Raw genomic sequence first — 18,134 nt, forward strand, 5'->3', positions numbered from 1 at the left:
CTTCCAAATATGTACCCTGTAAGTTCCAATTTAATTAATTTTACAGATAAAATACTCCAAAATACACCTCTCCCAAAAATGCAAGGATTTATATCTTACATACTTATAAAATGGATGGGCAAATTGTGTGAGTGAATAGACCCATTGTCATGTGCCTTCTCTGTGCAGCCAAGAGAATGTTTACGGTGACTTAGACCCCTTTTTCAAAGAGACCCCTGCACACACAGCCCTAGGTAAGCACCTACACGAAAGATCATGGCACTCACCTCAGGTCAAAACGTCTTTGAACAGAGATTGTACTGCATTCATGAAGGGCACAGGCCGTGGAGTCAGTCACCTCAACTACAGATTTGGCTTCATACCCACTGGCCGTATCATCTGGGCAGAGTAATTTAACACCTGTCTCTCAAGGCGTGGTGTTGCTCATAGTACCAGTCTAAAGGAGTTATTGTGAGGATTAAATGAGTTGATTCATGAAAAGTACTTCAAACATTACCTAACACACACCCAAAGCTCCGTAATTGTTAGCTATTACTATAGAAATACAAGTTGTTGTTTTTAACAACAACACAACATTCTATAACATGAAAACAATATAATCAATTTAATCACTTCCCTACTGAGTTGAGTTTTTGCCATCTGTTTCCCTTCTGAAAAACAAACAAAAATGAACAACACTTGGAGCTTAAAAGAATTCCAAGTGCCATGTTGGCGCAGATGCCTGGGATGGAGAACTCCCAAATGCTTCCTGGTCCTGAGTGGTGAGTGTGGCGGTAGGATGGTCCTTCTCAGATCAGCAGACTTGGTGTGGAAGTCTCCTAAGAACAGACTATCTCCTGGGACTTGGAGTATTTCCGATCCGTGATCAGCAACATCTTTTCTTGCAGTATTTTGGCAAGTTTGTCCTTGTTCCCGGCCAGAATCAGGAAGTTCAGGAGCACATGAAAACAAACAATACATAAAAACGCTTCTCTCAAATTATTCAAAGTTAAAAAAAAAGAAATTATGCAGTGATATTAAGACTTGGTTGATATTTTATCTTACTGATTTTATTTATTCTTATCGATGTGCCCAGCCTTTCCTTCCCAATGAATACTTTTCTTGGTAGTGATTTTCATTAGACATTTTTTTTCTTAAGTATAGGAAATGGTTAGACAGAATATCACTATATTTTGCTAAAATTTACAGGCATTTTCATGACATGGTCTGTTTGATTCTCAGAGCAATTTTCAAATTGTATTTTATTATTAATATCATTCTTAGGGATTACTACTATTCTTAAAATCAGCATAATTTTTTTCCTAAAATCCTGTCATTTCAATGATCATAATTAGACCAATTGCAAGCTGATACTAAAAAGCACTGCTTTTCGAAATTGAACTTATCATTTAAGATTCATCTGATTAGTGGCTCTTTAGTGAAACCTTCCCAGTTCCCCAATTCCATGTGATGCCCCAAGGATTCTGCTTCACTCTCTCGAGTTCCAGTCACTCAACTAGTCCAACGAATTTTTTCAGTCATTATTTCACTTGCCTTTTCCACAGGATCCATCTGGAAACCATTCCTTCCCTCCTGAAACCCTCTCCATCATGACACAACTCTGATTTTCCACCTGCCTCTGCGACTGCCCCTTCTTTATATTAGACACCTCTTCCAGCAAGTTGTGAAATGTTACAGTTGCTCAAGGATGGATGCTGAAAACTATTTACATCTCACCTCACTTCCTAGGCAACTTCATATGTGCCCACCGCTTTACTTGATTTACAAATGTGTATCTCTGTCCCAGATATTCCCCCTAAGCTCCGGATCCATGTGTCCAACTGCCTTCTTGACATTTTTACTTTGAAATCTCCATAACACACTCAGTGTAGGTTGAGTGCATGAACTTCTTCCCCCAAACCGGGACCTTCTAGAATCACCTTTTTCTGTGATTAGCACAATCATCCCATCCAGTTATGGAATCCAGAAATCTATAAATTATCCTTGATACTTCCTGCTCCCTCAGCCCATATACATTATTCCTTACCATATCATGTCAGTTTCACCTATTCAATATCTCTAAAATCTGCTCACTTCACTCTACCAAAACCAGAACCCTACTCCAAACTACCATATTTTCTCACTTAGGCTCTTACAATGACCACTTAACTAGTTATTCTTTCCCCTTCCAGTCCATTCTCATACTGCACCCAACGTCGCTCTCTTAATATGCAAATCTGAACACACCATTCTGTGGTAACCTAATTCTTTTGGAAGAAAGTCATATTTCAGAACCTAGCCTACAAAGTTCCAATACCCCTCCAACCTCATTTTGCACTGTACCTCACCCCACCTACTTTGTTCTCTTCGGTATGTCACACTTGGCTTTGTTACAATCACTCAGAAAGATATCCTCCTGCCACAGGACCTTTGGATATGCTCCTTATGAGTGGATTGCTGCAGGGTGACCACGTAAGAGTAATAGCTACCGGTTTTTGAGTGCCTACTATGTGCCAGGCACTTCGCTAAGCACTTCATGTATATAAAATGCATTTATAAAAAACACCAAACTTTGCTTTGGTGAGATTCTGGAGATAGAAAGCATTATCCCAGAAGTAAGTGAAATGGTGTGCAAGTTTACTCCTGTGTCTTCATTACTTAAGGCAGACCCAGATTGCATCGTCCCTAAGATGACTCCTTGAGTTATTCTCCTTCCACTCAGTCTTTGTAAGAAGACATGTCTTTGTGTTCTTTTAACTTCTTTTACAGCTTCTTGGAATTCTCTTTTGGCATTCCTGCTGCTTCTTGTTCAATGTCTTTTTTTTTATTAGACTCCTATGTTCCCGGTGATTTGAAACTTTCTATTTTCTCTCTGAAAAAAACTACAAAGCTGAAAAATGAGGCTCGCTCCTGTTGACACTAGTCCAAGTTAAAACCTGCCTTACCTGCTTTGGAAAATAAACACACTGCTATTTACATAATCACTTCTGCAGCATTCAAGTCCCAAAATGCACATTTGTCACCAAGTATTTAATGATTCTAAGCTAAAGTTGCAAGGTAGGTAGCACAGTATTGCTTAGAGACTCTTACTTGGTGAAATTTCCCTTTTCTCTGAATTTGATATAAAGATCAAGATTTTTAAAAAGAGAAGAAAGAAAACTTTTGTTCATATGCAAAGGAAACTTTATTTTGTTTCTTTCGCCAAAAGTGTGGTTTCTGGACGACTGACTCTATTTGCTTCTTTCCTACACACAAAGCCCTCTTACCAACAGCCTAGAATACACAGCTAGCGAAATAGATGGATGAATGGGAGCCTCCTGTTAGCCAGTTCAACACGTAGTCCACCGTGACCAGACAGGTCCAGCCTTACTCAAGAAAGTGGAAGACTAAAGCTCCACAGGGAAAGTTTGGGTCTAATCAGCCATCTTGGGTTTCTCATATAAGATCATAGTCCTCAGAACAATAATCTCTGCTTGAGTTATCTAAACTGGCTGCCTGTACTATCCCATAAATCTATGGAGTAATTAAATTGCACAAGCTCTCTCCTCTTTGTTAGGCTGGATAAACATCTTAGGAGAAATCATTCACTGAGCTCATTCTAAGAGAAGTCGTCTGAAATACACAAAGCTTCCAGCTGGGCCATGCAGTATGGTGAACGCTCTTGTCTGAGATTTGGGATCTGGGTTCTCTCTGTCTTCATTTTGCAAGCGGTGGCAGTGACATGAATTAGTAATGTGCTCAGGAAGCTCAAAGGAATACCTTTCACAAGAGCTTCTTCTTCCGCACCATATTTGGGTTGCTCTGAGATTTCATCTTTCTGACACTGCCACCGGCTCCTCTTCCTTGTTCCTTAGTGATGTCCCTGCTGGGAATCTTCATCCATGTTTCCTGCAACCTGTTTATATCAAGACGTCATTCAGAGGCACTAGGAGCACAGTAGCTACTGCCCTGTCCCTTTCTGGAGCCTTTTTCCCACCCTGAAATGACCTTGACACACGACGATTGGGGCCAGAGTCTGGTTCTTGTCATGCGGTCCATGTTTCAGCCTCTGTAAGTTGTCATCGCTGTCAGAGTCTCCTCCCTCTTTGCCAGTTACATAAGAGGCCACATAAATGTCTTCTCCCTAGCACAAGTTTTTATTAACTAAAGACAGCACCAAAGGCCAAGTAAGCAAGAGGTCTGTCCGGGAATCACATCTCCTGGGAGGGTGAGGGGCTCTCCTCAGGTCTTGGCTCCTGGAGCAATTCAACTCACTCTCTGCCTGTTTGCTGCCTTTAATATGGAGGAGGACGACATGTTATGCTTTCAGCCTGAAGGGGCAAAAGAGAAGCAGCCCTTTTAAAATAAGAATTCCCCTGCTGTTTGTTTCCTTTTGGAACACAATAAGAACAGACTGGGGACATGACTCTGAGCTGTCAACGCTTCCTACCGGCTTCCACAGCACCCTTCTTTTGCCAGAAAAAAAATGCTGTTGAAGTTAAACAAGGGCTTAATGAATGGTCACAATAATTGTTTAGCTTGGATATAAGGTCTTAGGTAAATAGATGATTGCCTGAGACCCTGGGCCAGTAAAAGCAGCCCAGCAGGACACCGCTCGGTCTGTCCTTCGGACAACAGCCCAGTGGCCTCTGCTCCTCCAAGGACTGTTGTTACTGAATTAATTCCCTCTTCCCACCAGCACATTAAGGCAATTTAGTATCAGAAGGTGCTTGTCAAAGAAGAGAGAAGGAAAGAGAACTTTCTATATTAGAAATATATGCTTTGAGCCGGGCTTGGTGGCTCAACCTGTAATCCTGTGCCTTTGGGAGGCTGAGGTGAGTGGATTGCTTGAGCCCGCGGGTTCAAGACCCGCCTGGGCAGGGAGACCTCATCTCTACAATAAATCAAAAAATCAGCCGGGCGTGGTAGCGCATGCCTGTAATTCCAGCTACTTGGAAGGCTGAGGTGAAAGGATCGCCGGAGCCCAACAGGTCGAGGCTGCGGTGGTCGGGAGCGGCCACTGCACTCCAGTCTGGGCGACAGAGTGAGACTCCAACTCAAAAAAAAAAAAAAGGAAAGAAATATATGCTTTGGCCGGACACGATGGCTCATGTCTATAATCCCAGCACTTTGGGAGGCCAAGGCGAGAGGATTGCCTGAATCTGTGGGTTTGAGACCAGCCTGGGCAATATGATGAGATGTCGTCTCTACAATAAATCAAAAATTAGCTGGGCGTGGTAGCAAGCACCTGTAGTTCCAGCTACTTGGAAGGCTGAGGCGGAAGGATCGCCGGAGCTCAGCAGGTCGAGGCTGCGGTGGCCATGAGCATAGCACTGCACTCAAGCATGGGTGACAGAGTAAGACTCCATCTCAAAAAGAAAAAGAAAAAAATATATATGCTTAAAACATTTATCTTACTACATCAGACTTCCATTAAATGGAATACTCAACATACAAAACTTGTTTGGTCTGATTGTATTTAACTGATGTCTTTTCTAAAATGCATTATTAGCCCACTTAGAGTTGTTCTACCTCCTGCCATACTAGGATTTTTAACAAGATTTTATCCTTTTTGAAAATAATTATTTACCACATTGAAGGGCCATCATTAGGCTTTGAGTACTGCACTTCTTGGAGTATAATTGTAGTTACAGGCAGTGCAGGCACTGAAACTGATCTTTCAGGTGTGGTTTCATCGTTGATTGTTGTTGTCCTTGATTTCCTTTGTTTTGTTTGCTTGTTTAGGTATCTTTGCTATCAACTGTCTTCATTGTTATTTATCTTCTCTCAAAAGTAGGATGCAGCATGAAAATTCCGCTTAATGGTGAGCTTAAATAAGTAAGTGGCCAGCTAATTTCAGTTCTGCTGAAGAATGTTTTCAGTAATTTCTTTCTTACTTGAAAGTAATAGATTCCTTACTGATCCAGAATAGAAATTGGTTGTCTTGCTCATACAACCCATTTCCACTGAACTGCTCTTTGAATAAATAACATGTATCTGATTGAACCTCGAACACATCAAGAGGGTGGAACCCCCTGATATCAGTTTCTAAAATTCATTATGACTTATGTGTTTGGTCTATTGACTGATAGTAATCAAAGCATATACTGAGTAAGAAAAAGTTAATGCCTACCTGTTTGGACATTTTTTATCTTGATAATATAGGAGAGCAATTAGTGACTTGGGTTTTAGAATCAGTTCTGAATTTAAGAACAAGCTCTGTGCTAACTAGCTCTATGAATTCGAACAAATCATCAAATTTCCTTTGACTTTAGCTTTCTCATCTGTAAAATGGTCTAATAATAAGAATGATAATATCTACTTTGGGATGTTGGGTTGATGATGTGAGAAAATGCATGTAAAATGCTCAGCATGGTGTAAGTATAAATGTTAACTACCATATTATTTTCACACCCTTTATAATTTCTTTACAACAAGCTTGTAAGGTAGGCAAAATTGCTATAATTATGCAATTTAAATGCTAGAAAACTGGATCTCAAAGGGGTTATCGACTTGTCTGTGGTTACCCAAAGTAGCAAAATGCTGATCCTCTTACTACAGGAGTCCACTAATTCCCAGCCCTTCACCCATTCTGCCGTGTGGTGCTGCTTCCTCAGTTTCCCTAAATCTAAAGTCTTACATAATGATGGACCTCCTCTGCCTTAGACTCTCAGGTGAACAACAGAAATAAATCCTGTCAGAGGCTTTAAAACCAACATCAATATTATACAGACATTTTCCATGATTACGGCACCCTCATAACTACAAAGTCAAGAGAAACTCTTTAGTAATACCAACCACAAAAATACTAACGAAGAAGTAGTTTCCAAAAGGTGATCCTGAAACCCTTGGAAGAAGCCCAAGTGACTACAGAAACAGGTCCACAAATCCACAAGCCCAGCCAGCGTTGTAGATGCTATGTGTACAGTCTCATCTACACATTGTTTTTTAAGGCTGTGTCTCTCTCTTACTATCGTTAAAAATATGAATTCATTTGAAGTCAGTGAATCTGTTATATCATTTTAACATGCTGCATTTTCTCAATTGATACTAAAAGTTCAGCTTCTACTATGTGGGGTCTATGGTTTTTTAAAATTATTATTATCATTTTTAAAACAAGGTCTAAACACTCTATAAGGTTAGAAACCAGTGGTATCGAGGAGAGAGCTCTGCCTGTGAAGCCTAACAACCCAGACTAAAGCACTAGCCCAGCTCATTCTAAGCTGAAAGCAGCCCAATTAAAGTCCATAGATATTTAATATATCAGGCCTTTTAGGGGCCCGAGTCCTTAGCTGGGACTATAGGGTGGATGGCCATCCTTCATAGGCATCGTTCCCTGAGCCTCAATTTTCCCATTTATGAAGTAAGGAGAGGCCAGGCTTAATGGCTTAGCCTGTCATTCCAGCACTTTGGGAGGCCAAGGTGAGTGGATTGCCTGAGCCCGTAGGTTCGAGACCAGTCCAGGCAACTTGGCGAGACCTCGTTGCTATGATAAATCAAAAAGTAGCCAGATGTGGTAGCACACGCCTTTAGTTCCGGCTACTTGGAAGGCTGAGGCAGAAAGATCGCCTGAGCCTGGCAGGTCAACACTGTGGTGGCCATGAGTATGCCACTGCACTCCAGCCTGGGTGACAGAGTGAGACTCCAACTCAAAAAAAAAAAAAAAAACAAGTAAGGAGATAATAGTGGCTCTCCTCATCAAGAGATGAAGGCATCTCATTGTGAGAATCCAATGAGAGAAACAAGAAAATGTACCATACTGTTTGTGAGAATGCTTGGAAACTCTTCAGAGCATTATATACGTAGGTGGTCAGGACAACTGCTGAGGAGAAGGAACCCTTCAACTCTTCTTCACCGCTTATCTTTAATTATTGACCATCCACCCCATGGACTTAACAAAATGCATAAATAATTTTTTAAAAAGCTAGCAGCATTCCCTTCTTTGATTTCAGTTTATTTTTAAACTTTGATTTCATATTTTTAAAGGTACATTTCCATCTCTTCCTTCCTCCGCCATTTTCTTTATCGCTTTTATCCATAAATGGTAACTTTCTTTGTTATCAATATGGCAATATAGCATCAGATCATATGAAGCATTAAATAAGGCACCAATATAAAATCCAAAGCAGAGTGCAGCCCAAGGGCTCACGGCTTATACTTTACAATCCCAATTACACTCAAGGCCCATCTGTGAGGGATATTTTAAGCACTGTTAGTCGCATGGTTGCAATGGACCAGGCTCTCCCCCAAACCCTGGTTAACTCCAGGGCTTAAGAAAGGAGAGAATGCTCTTCCTCCTCTTTGGTTCCAGGATGGGACCCCCAGAGCTGTCTTAGCTCTGGGAAAAAGTGGTTTATAGAAGTGGACTCATTACACTGGAATTGAAACCTTCCCTCACTCAGTTCTTCCAGAAATATATTAGGTCTCAAATCAACAGAAGACATTCGCTCAGAGCCCACTAAGTACCAGACAGCAGACAAAGCACTATGGAGAAAGGCACATAACATGATGTGGATAATCCTTGCTCTGCATGAGTTTAGAAGGAAGTAAACCAGCATTTGCTGCCAGGCAGCTAGTACTGTTTTAGGTTTTCTGACGATGACACTTCAGATGGGGTCATTATCTTATCAATGAGGCAGCTGAGCTCAGAGAAATAACTTTGCCAAGATTGCACAGGTGGCAAGTGTCTAAGCCAGGTTTCTTCAAGGCCTAACTGGTTCTAAAACCCATGCTCTTTCCACTCTACTCTGTTACCTCCCTTGATCAGGAAGGCAGGACACACAACAAAAAGGGAAATGAGCACAAACATTACAGGAAACCTACAGGCTGTGTGTCCTGCCTTCCGGATCAATGAATAAGTACTAGGAGTTCTGCAGACCACCCTATGTGCAAGGACGGCTAAGTGTCTAAAGTACCTGGAGTGAGACTAGCCCTTGTCTGAGCAGATTCTACAACAGATCGATGATACATCCTGGGGAAAAGAAAGGTGGACGCCAGTCAGAAAGCAAGTGTGCTGGAACCGAGAGAAATGACACGCTGGGTGATTAAATCTTCTAAGAACAAAAGCTACAATCCCGACACACCATTTGTCCTTCCCAATCAGTGGCTTCATCTTTGTGGCCCTGGGAGGTACAAAAGGATTATGGAAGCTTGTAAGTTGCCATGATTTTCACAGGCCCATCTTCCAGGTCTATGTAAGAGAGCCGTGGTTCATTTGCAAGTTCATTACACTCAGCATTAATTAAATATCCCTTTCCACATGGCACTCTCTTAAGTGTGGTGAAATGGAATCACCTCTCCCTTGACACCTGGTGTTGGTTTCATTGACATAATTCATGAAGAGGATTTACAGAGGAAAAGTGAATACACTTGGCAATGCTTTCAAACACTCGTTTGGATTTTCTGTTTTCTAGGAGATGTACGACTAAGGGGTCAGACGGGGGTTCCCGCTGAACGCCGTGGCTCCTACCCATTCATTGACTTCCGCCTACTTAACAGTGAGTAATCAAGTGTACCTGGAAAGGAACAAACGTTTTCTTCAAAAAGAAAAAAAAAAAATCCCCATTTCCCTCTGAACTTCAAAACCTTCCAGGGTCTGCCTTCCTTCCTGCTCTCTCCTGCCAACTGGAACTTAACCCTTTGTCTTTGAATTTCCTCACAAGTGGAGTAATTCTGACCCTGACCTGCCTCTCAGAGCTTTAGTGAGGGTCAGATGAGATCATGTCAGTTGAAAAGTATAAATCTTAAAAACTGTGAAGCCCTGTACAGGGAAGCTGTTATTTCCATTTTCCAGCACATTCTATCTTCAGCCAGGACTAGACTAGGCGAGATTCTATTTTGTTGTTAAAACCCCATAGAGAAGCCTCTTCAACAGCTGCCCTGAGTAATCCACCCATTATCTAATTCTCACTTCTTTGTCTAACCTAAGTCCATGAGGTCTATTCTTACATACTTGGTGAAAGTCTTGACCAACAAACAGCGAAGCCCTTTCGCCTTCTCCCTCACGAGTTCCTTGACTTCTGTCTTTCCCCTTTAGATACTACTCCTCATTGGGAGTTTTGCCCAACCTCTGGTTCATAATTCTCCTAATCTTAGTTCCCTTTGGAAACTCAAACCAGTAACCAGATTTCATGTCTTCTATCATAATTATCTTTCATTTTGGACTTGTGGGGAGGTAGAGGAGAAAGTAGGTGAATTTCACAATTTGCTCCAAGGTTTTTCAGTGCTCGTTTGTCGTATCACTTCCCATCTATAAATTTCAAAATGCTGGATTGCACCCACAGAACATTGCTTTCCTTTGACAGAAGTAAGCTCAGCTAAAGTGGTGATTTGATTGACTTCAACCCTTGGAAATGACTAAGAGAAATTAAAACTTGCTATTTCTGGTCCTTAGGTCCTTAAAAGACCAATAGGAGATGGTCATGTTTGTGCTGCTTCTGGCTTGTTAACCTCCCATATAAATGTGCAGTGTCTGTTTTTTCAACTCTTTCAGGGACAGGAGATTTGGAATAAATCCATACTAGCGACAATCTTCCCCACTCAGACCCTCCAAAATGCTCTTTGGAAGACAGAATTGAGCCACTAGAACAATGCAGTATTGGATATAGCCTGTGGTGGCTGCAATGGTATCTCTGAACTCTTCTTATGACCCTGAGTGGGGGTTGTTCCAGCTACCTATGAAAGTTATGCCTTTGACAATCTCTAAGCCAAATGAATTTCCAGGTTCTGGACATGCGGTTGCACCAAGCAGAATAGGAATGAGAATGGGGTCCAGCTTACTGTTTCATATGGACCAGATGTCTCCAAAGGCATCTGATTCTGGAAGTCAGAGGGAAAAAATAATCAAAAATCTTCTTTTCAATAGTAGATGTTATTCCATGATTTCTAATATAAACCATGAATAAAATCAGAAAATGGGAAATATTTCTCTTTAAAATTCTAAGTTCCAAAATGATTTTTAAAAACTTAATCCCAGTATTAATAGGCAACTTTACTGCTAAGGGTGGTTAGCTTTGCAGGTGGGATAATAGGATATTTAGCTGTCTCTATTATAGGCTTTCGTAACTTGGATTTTTTCTTTTTGCAATTAGTTTTCTTTACTTTTGTAATCTGAAAAACAACTGCAAAAATAAATAATAATTTAAAGGGAACCTCGGCCAAGCATGGTGGCTCACACCTGTAATCCCAGCACTGTGGGAGGCCGAGGCAAGAGAATCGCTTGGTCCAGGAGTTCAAGACCAGCCTGGGCAACAAAGTAAGACTTCATCTCTACAAAAGATCCAAAAATTAACTGAGCACACACCTGTAGTCCCAGCTACCCGGGAGACTGAGACAGAAGGATCATCTGAGCTCAGGAGGTCGAGGTTGTGGTGAGCTATGATTGCGCCACTGCTCTCCAGTCTGGACAGCAGAGTGGGATCTCGACTCAAAAAATAAAAAATAAAATAAAATAAGAGAATCTCATTGCAGATAGTATTTCATCGTCATATTATTCACCATCTAGTAGATCATCTACAAGAAGCAGCCATCATGTGACTCCTCTTCTGGAGATCTCCCGAACTTCTAGTGCCTGGCCTCAAACCCCGCCTCCTTTCCCTGGCCCTAGATGCTCACTGCCCCTCCGCTCCTGTTTCTCCCAACCTGGTGCTTATGACCCTCCACTTGTTAAGCGACCATGTTGGCCACCCATCCTGAAATTCCCTTTCCGCTCTTCTCGGCACTTCATTCTGCTTAATTCTTTCACTCATGTCTCTTCATCTGTAATGTATACTAAGGCAATAGTAATATGCCTTCATTGTATTTTACTTTATAAGTAATCTCAAATTTACCTTCCTAGATGTATAAAACACATCCCTAAATAGACACAAGATCCTAGAAAGTGTTACCTTGCCAATCATCAAAGGGTCTCCTCAAAAAGATTGTATTAAATAACTTCCTCTTGAATTAAATAAAGCATTCTCTGTTTAACGAAAAAACACAGATAGGACTAAAGACCTCAGAGATTTTCCTTTGTTTGTTGTACTATCTACCCCTTTCTATGTAATGTCTCACATACCCCATTGGTGAATTGAAACTAGAACCAATAACATTACTGCATCCACAGTTCGTAACTTGGTTTGCAATTACAGCAGCTTATTACCATGTAGCAGAAGGTGTGTGGACATCTGTGTTACACATGAGTACAGTCACATATGATATATATGTCATACCTCCTACTACTTTCTGCATTGTCTATTTAGTTATCTCTAATCTCATTCATGTCCTTGTTGTGGTTTGCCTGAGTTGTTAGTGTGTGTTTTCTGCCTAAAGGGAGATATTTTGGAACATTTTGGGATTTTGTCCTAAAACTTTTATCTTTACCAACTGATTCCAGTTCTATACCATCAGGGCCAAACTATTTTAAAGTGATCCTTTATATCGCATACCTCAATTTTGAGTCCATTTTTTTCTTTCTTTCTTTTTTTTTCCATTTTTTCAAAGTATGGGCACAGACCCAAGACTTCATTTAGCTCGGTTACTTGCAATTCCACTCTCTCGCCCAAGGTAGAATCTAATCTAGGACTTTTTTTTAACCATTTATGGGACAAACCAAATCTTCCTAGGCTCTCGTTCCCAGTTCTGCATCCCTGCAAACTTCTTTCAAAAACGCTTGGTGAGACAACTGCCATTCTCTAGACAAAGTGTCCCTGGCTGTTTATCCTCTACCACCTGCCTCCTTATATGCCTTGAATCACCGCAACATTCATAAACAAAAATGTATGTTAAATAGTAAGGCCCATTGCATTTCTCCATTGACCCCATTAATCATGGCCCCAACTTGTCACAGCAAAACAGAGGATATCAGAATTAATATCTAGGATAACTTATCTTCTATCAGAACAAAGTTTCTAGATATTAAAATAGATAACTGGAACAAGGGTGGACAAATGACAGTCCATACACCAGATCTGTCCCCCTGCCCCTGCCTGTTTTGATGCTTAGCATTTTATTGGGACACTTTCATACCCATTGTTATATGACATCTATGACTGTTTTCACGCTATAATGACAAAGTGGTTGCAACAGAAACTATGTGGTCCACAAAGCTGAAAATATTTACTGCATCACCCTTTATATAACAAGGTTTCCAATCCCTAACTTAGTTTTTTTAACAGATTTGAGAGGTTTTTATGACATCTCCATCAGCACATTCAGTCTAGCCTGTTTTGCCGTGTCGATGTCATTTTTTTTCTTTTCAGCTTCCAATGCCATCATTTTACTTTCCAGAATGAATTCGCCTTGACTAAATTTATATGAGACAGAAGTATAAACAGAAAGGGAATCTCTGTTGTTGATACAGATTTAAAATTCCAATTTAAAATTATAATGTCTAACTGCACAAACATTCTTCTGGAAGAGAGGTCCCTTTCTACATGTTTTTTTGAGGGGAGAAGAGCATAGTACCTCTCATGTGCCTATTATGTATATATATATATATATATATATATATATATATGGCTTGCCTGGCATAGTCATAGTTTGCACCTGTTGTCCAGAAATACTTAGTAATAGTGCCATCTTTCACTCCAAAATGTCCTAGTTTGGACACTTCATTACAAGTCCAGCTGCTTGTATAGGTTTTCCTACAAATGAGTGCTTCAGTATAATACTTCTCAAAGATCACAAGCAGGAATAAGTTTAAGAGATCTATTACAACATAGTGTACAACATAGTGACTATAGTTAATAACAAACTATACTTCAAAGTTGCTAAGAGAATAAATTTTAAGTGTTCTCACCACCCAAAAATGGTATGTGAGGTAATACATACATCATCTGGCTTTATTGAGCCATTCAACAATGAATACATGTTTTAAAGCATCATGTTATACACTATAAATATATCTAATTTTTATTTGTTGACTAAAAATAATAATATATTCCAGGAATAAAGATTAGAAAATCTCCCTCATAAGAGATCTATCCAGACCAATGGAAATACGTAAGACAAAATTAGTCATTAAAAGCCAATTTCATTTCCTATTTCTATTTTATACCATATTAAAAAAGGTAACTCTACAAACTTCTAGAAGCTTCTCCAGATAAGTAGCAGGAAATTGTGGCTTTCAGTACCAATCTGTGGGACTCAGGAAATACAGACCTTTAAAGAAGAGAGTTACCTTTACACCCAAGCACAGAGAGGCAAAAGAGAGTGTGAGAAGGGTGGCAATTATTTGTATTCCAGAAGAGGTCCTAACACAGAGAACAGCAAGGCAAAGCAATGTAAATATAACGGCCCTATGAGCCCAGCGACAATTTCCGATTGATTATTTCATTTACTGATTCTGTTTGGGGGGGAAACAAAGCAGGAACAAAATGAGAGAATAGTGTTCAGAGACGCGTGGACACAAAGGGGAGAATCTCAGAAGCAATGACAGCCTTCTGCAGGGCAGGCGGCTCCAACAACCTATCTACAGCTCTGTCTCCTGATTTAATATAATCAGTAGCCTGAGTAGATAATGACTAGGTTGGGATGTTCCCGTGGCAACCATCACGGAGCAATACAAAGTGATTTCCACACTGGCTCCGCAGAGGAAGTGACATACAAAGAAAACAGGCCCAGGGACTGCAGAGCTTAAGGGAAGGAAACTGCTTCAGCTGCAGGTTTTAGGGCACAAAATATCAGCTGCCACAGAGAACATGGAACTCCAAACCAAGCCCGCTGGCTTTGCAATAGCAGGTTAATTGGCTGTTTGGCTTTTCCTGCCTGTTAATTTGCTAATCTTGATCTTGAATGCTCTATTCCTCCAGACTTGCCTCTCCTCTCAGGGTCATTTTAGCTGCACAAGTATGAGGTCATTTTAGTTGAGCTACAAAAATATTTCCCTTTGCTTATGATTTCCAAAATAGAACCATATATACAAACATATTTTTTTTTAACCATTTTATGAAGGAGAAGTGACCCAGAGACTCAAATGCTTCCTTCAAAGCTGCCATCTGAAACATATTACACCCTACAGCCATTCTTTCTTTGACATACAAAATACGCTCAGTGAAGGACTGTTGACCAAAAGCCACCAAGCTAGCTGGAAGCTATCTTAAAGATGGAGGTGCAGTTTGCTTACAAACCCCATTTTCTAAAGCAGAATTCTTAGCAGATGGTGACAGACTTTCAGTAACCTTGAAGATACTTTTTTAATGTTGCCTCTAAGAACCACACAAAATGCAAAGAACCTAAACAAAAATGTTTCCAGGTGATTTGAATTCAGTGACCCTGAGAGGATATCATCCCACCATCCCAAGTTCCAGCTCCCCAGCCCTGTGCTCTGCAAGCAGAGGAGGGAGACGTCCGTTGGAACTAGTTTGGACCTCTCCTCACACTTGTGCCTGCCAGGGTAACACCCCACAATTTCAAAGTTCAATATTTACCTTCCTCTAGAAGAAAGGCGAGGCGCTGGTTGTGGCTGTGGTGCTTTCTGGCTCATGGATCATGCTCCACAAGGTGGACTCAGCTTCTGGCTGCAAACTCCCCAGCACTCCAGCTCCGGAAGTGCCAGACCAGTAGGACGGTTAGCCACCAAAATGTCACTGCCTTTCCTGATGGTTTCACTACCCCACCAATGCCCATCAACAGACACTACCTACGCCAGACAGCGGGCCAGTGCTGGAAATACAAAGATGAATGAGACATGACCACTGCCCTTGAGAAATGTACATAGACATAGCAAATAAAGGTTGATGTGGTGTGATCCATCTAATAGAACATGCATATATAATAACAGTATACAGAGCATAAGAAATATACGCATATATAGGATTCAGAGGCATTGGAGGAGAGAATAATTAACTCTGCCTTGGAAATTAAGAAAGTTTTCCTGGAGGAGTCAAAACAAGCAGTTATGGAAGCAACAATGAAGTCAAGGAGTGCTGCATGCTAAGGCCGACTGCTAGGGACATTCTAAAATACGCTTCAGGCAGGGCTCAGTGGCTCAGCCTATAATCCCAGCACTTTGGGAGACTGAGGCAAGTGGATTTCCTGAGCCTGTGGGTTCGAGACCAGTCCGACCAACTTGGCGAGACCTCATCTCCACAATTAATCAAAAATTAACCAGACACGGTAGCACGTGCCTGTAGTTCCAGCTACTTGGGAGGCTGAGGCAGAGGATCACCTGAGCCCAGCAGGTCAACCCTGTGGTGTCTGCGAGTGTGCCACTGTACTCCCACCTGGGCGACAGAGTAAGACTGCAATGCAAAAAAAGAAAGAAATATGCTTCAAGGCTTAAAAAACCAGGAAAGAGTTGTCAACAACTCTACTCAAATGCCTCTGAATCCTATATATGCATATACTTCTTATGGTATGCATGCTGTCGTTATACATGCATGTACTATTAGATAAAAGTATTATTGAAAGATGTCCCCATATGTCAACTCAACCTTATTCATAGGCAAGCAGAGAAATCAGGAGAGACCATCGAAATACCTGAGAAAAGTCATATTCCAATAAAAAGAAAACAATTTTTACCTTCTAACACTAGAACTGAAAACATTCATTGCTTTCTGTTAACCTGGCTGACATCATTAATATTTCCTCTGACTTATCATTCGTTCAACAAATAGAATACCCAATCTATGTCAAGAAGGCCATGAGGCCAAGGTCCCCTGAGCCACATCAGGAACCAAGACTGAAATAGCCTTCTGCATGAAGGCTGCATTCTGTCTCAGACAGCAGTAGAACCAGCGTCTGCCAGAGACCCCAAACAAAAATATCTGAATATTTCCTTTAGTCGACAAGGATTGAAATAGGGAAACCTACTCTGTGCTATATCTGGGCAGAGGATTCTGAGGGCTAGAAAGGAAACTTTGAGCTATTCTGCTACCCTCAAAGAGCAAACAGTCTCATCACATGGAAAAGACAAATACGCATCATACCAGGTACCATACAAGAGAGCAAATGATCTAATTCTAAAATAATTGATGAAACAGTAATCAGAGGCAAGAAAAGGCAGAGATTACTGAAGTACCCTGAACAGGAGAAGGGGGCTTTATGGTCTCATGGTGAGCCCTGAAATATAAAGTAGACTGTTGGCTGGCTGAGGAATTGCCTATGAGTAAGACGAGTTGACATATGGGGACATGAAGTCACCAAGGAGGAAGAAAATCCAAAAAGTAGTCAGTAATGTTTGTCAGCTAGAGAGAAAATGAAAGATCTGGAATGCCAATATAAAGAATTTGACCCTGACTCATTATGTGGAGTATCTCTAGAGAATTTGGGGAAAAAAAGATGAACAGGATAAAAAAAGTGTTTAACACAATTAACTGACATCCATTTGTAGAAGGGACAAGCTCAATGAAATAAAAGAACTGTAATTGGGCAGCAGACTGATCGATGGCGGTGGAAATGAAAAATCCAGAGATGTTGGGTAGAAGAGGAGATCACACTTGAGGATACTGAGTATTTGAAGTTCCAGAGTTGGTCTGGCCCTCTGAAAAATTGGAGATGAGGTCAGCAGTAAAGAAAATTGGAGGGTGAGTTGCGGGGGAAATGGTAACCTCAGCTGGGGGCAGGCTGAGTTTGCAGAAGAGTCAGATGGAAATGGCTGGAAGAGAACTGGAAATAACAGACTGAAGTGCAGATAAGAGGCCTATTTTCACCCATGAGCCACATGGCCAGAACAGACATCACAAAGCCAACAACTATTTTGTTCAAGGATCCCTGTATATTTAGTTTATAATAAGCTTGATTCCGAAAAGCGCTACAAAGTAGTGAGTTTCACTAGCAATTTACTTTCTTCTGTGAGAAACTACTTTGACATTACTGTTCAGATACCACCTCACCACCTCATTATTGGATTCTATTATTCAGCTATTCAAAAGTAGCTGCTTGTATCAGATGGGCAGGTTTTGTAACGCACTTGAACACAGCTGGGAGAAATGGCCATTTTCTACTTCCAGCGCTTCCTGGAGTAAAACCCTAGCTCACTCAGTCTTTCCCAGCATACTGACTTCTTTGGATTTCTGGAGATATTAAAATATAGAAGAAAACAGGAGTAAATTAAGTTTCTTTTGACTAAAGTTACCCTATGAATCACTGAGCTAAAACGACTTGTTTGTTTAATAGAATTAAATTCAACCTCCTACCCAGAAACAAGCAGCACCTGCCTCTTGTGATTTCATTGATAAACAGAATGAGGGGCTATT

At 40.9% G+C, this 18,134-nt stretch overlaps 1 protein-coding gene across 1 annotated transcript in view; it reads left to right on the forward strand.

Moving 5' to 3' along the window:
- PDE7B (phosphodiesterase 7B) overlaps positions 1 to 18,134 on the forward strand; it is a 146,609-nt gene that overhangs the window by 57,247 nt on the left and 71,228 nt on the right. The window contains exon 2 of the mRNA XM_008054213.2: positions 9,372 to 9,455. Within this exon, the coding sequence (XP_008052404.1) occupies positions 9,372 to 9,455 (84 nt within the window). The remainder of the gene's footprint in view (positions 1 to 9,371; positions 9,456 to 18,134) is intronic.

Source organism: Carlito syrichta, unplaced genomic scaffold (genome assembly GCF_000164805.1).
Source record: "Carlito syrichta isolate Samal-C Ts95f unplaced genomic scaffold, Tarsius_syrichta-2.0.1 Scaffold289251, whole genome shotgun sequence".
NCBI classification, from domain to species: Eukaryota; Metazoa; Chordata; class Mammalia; order Primates; family Tarsiidae; genus Carlito; species Carlito syrichta.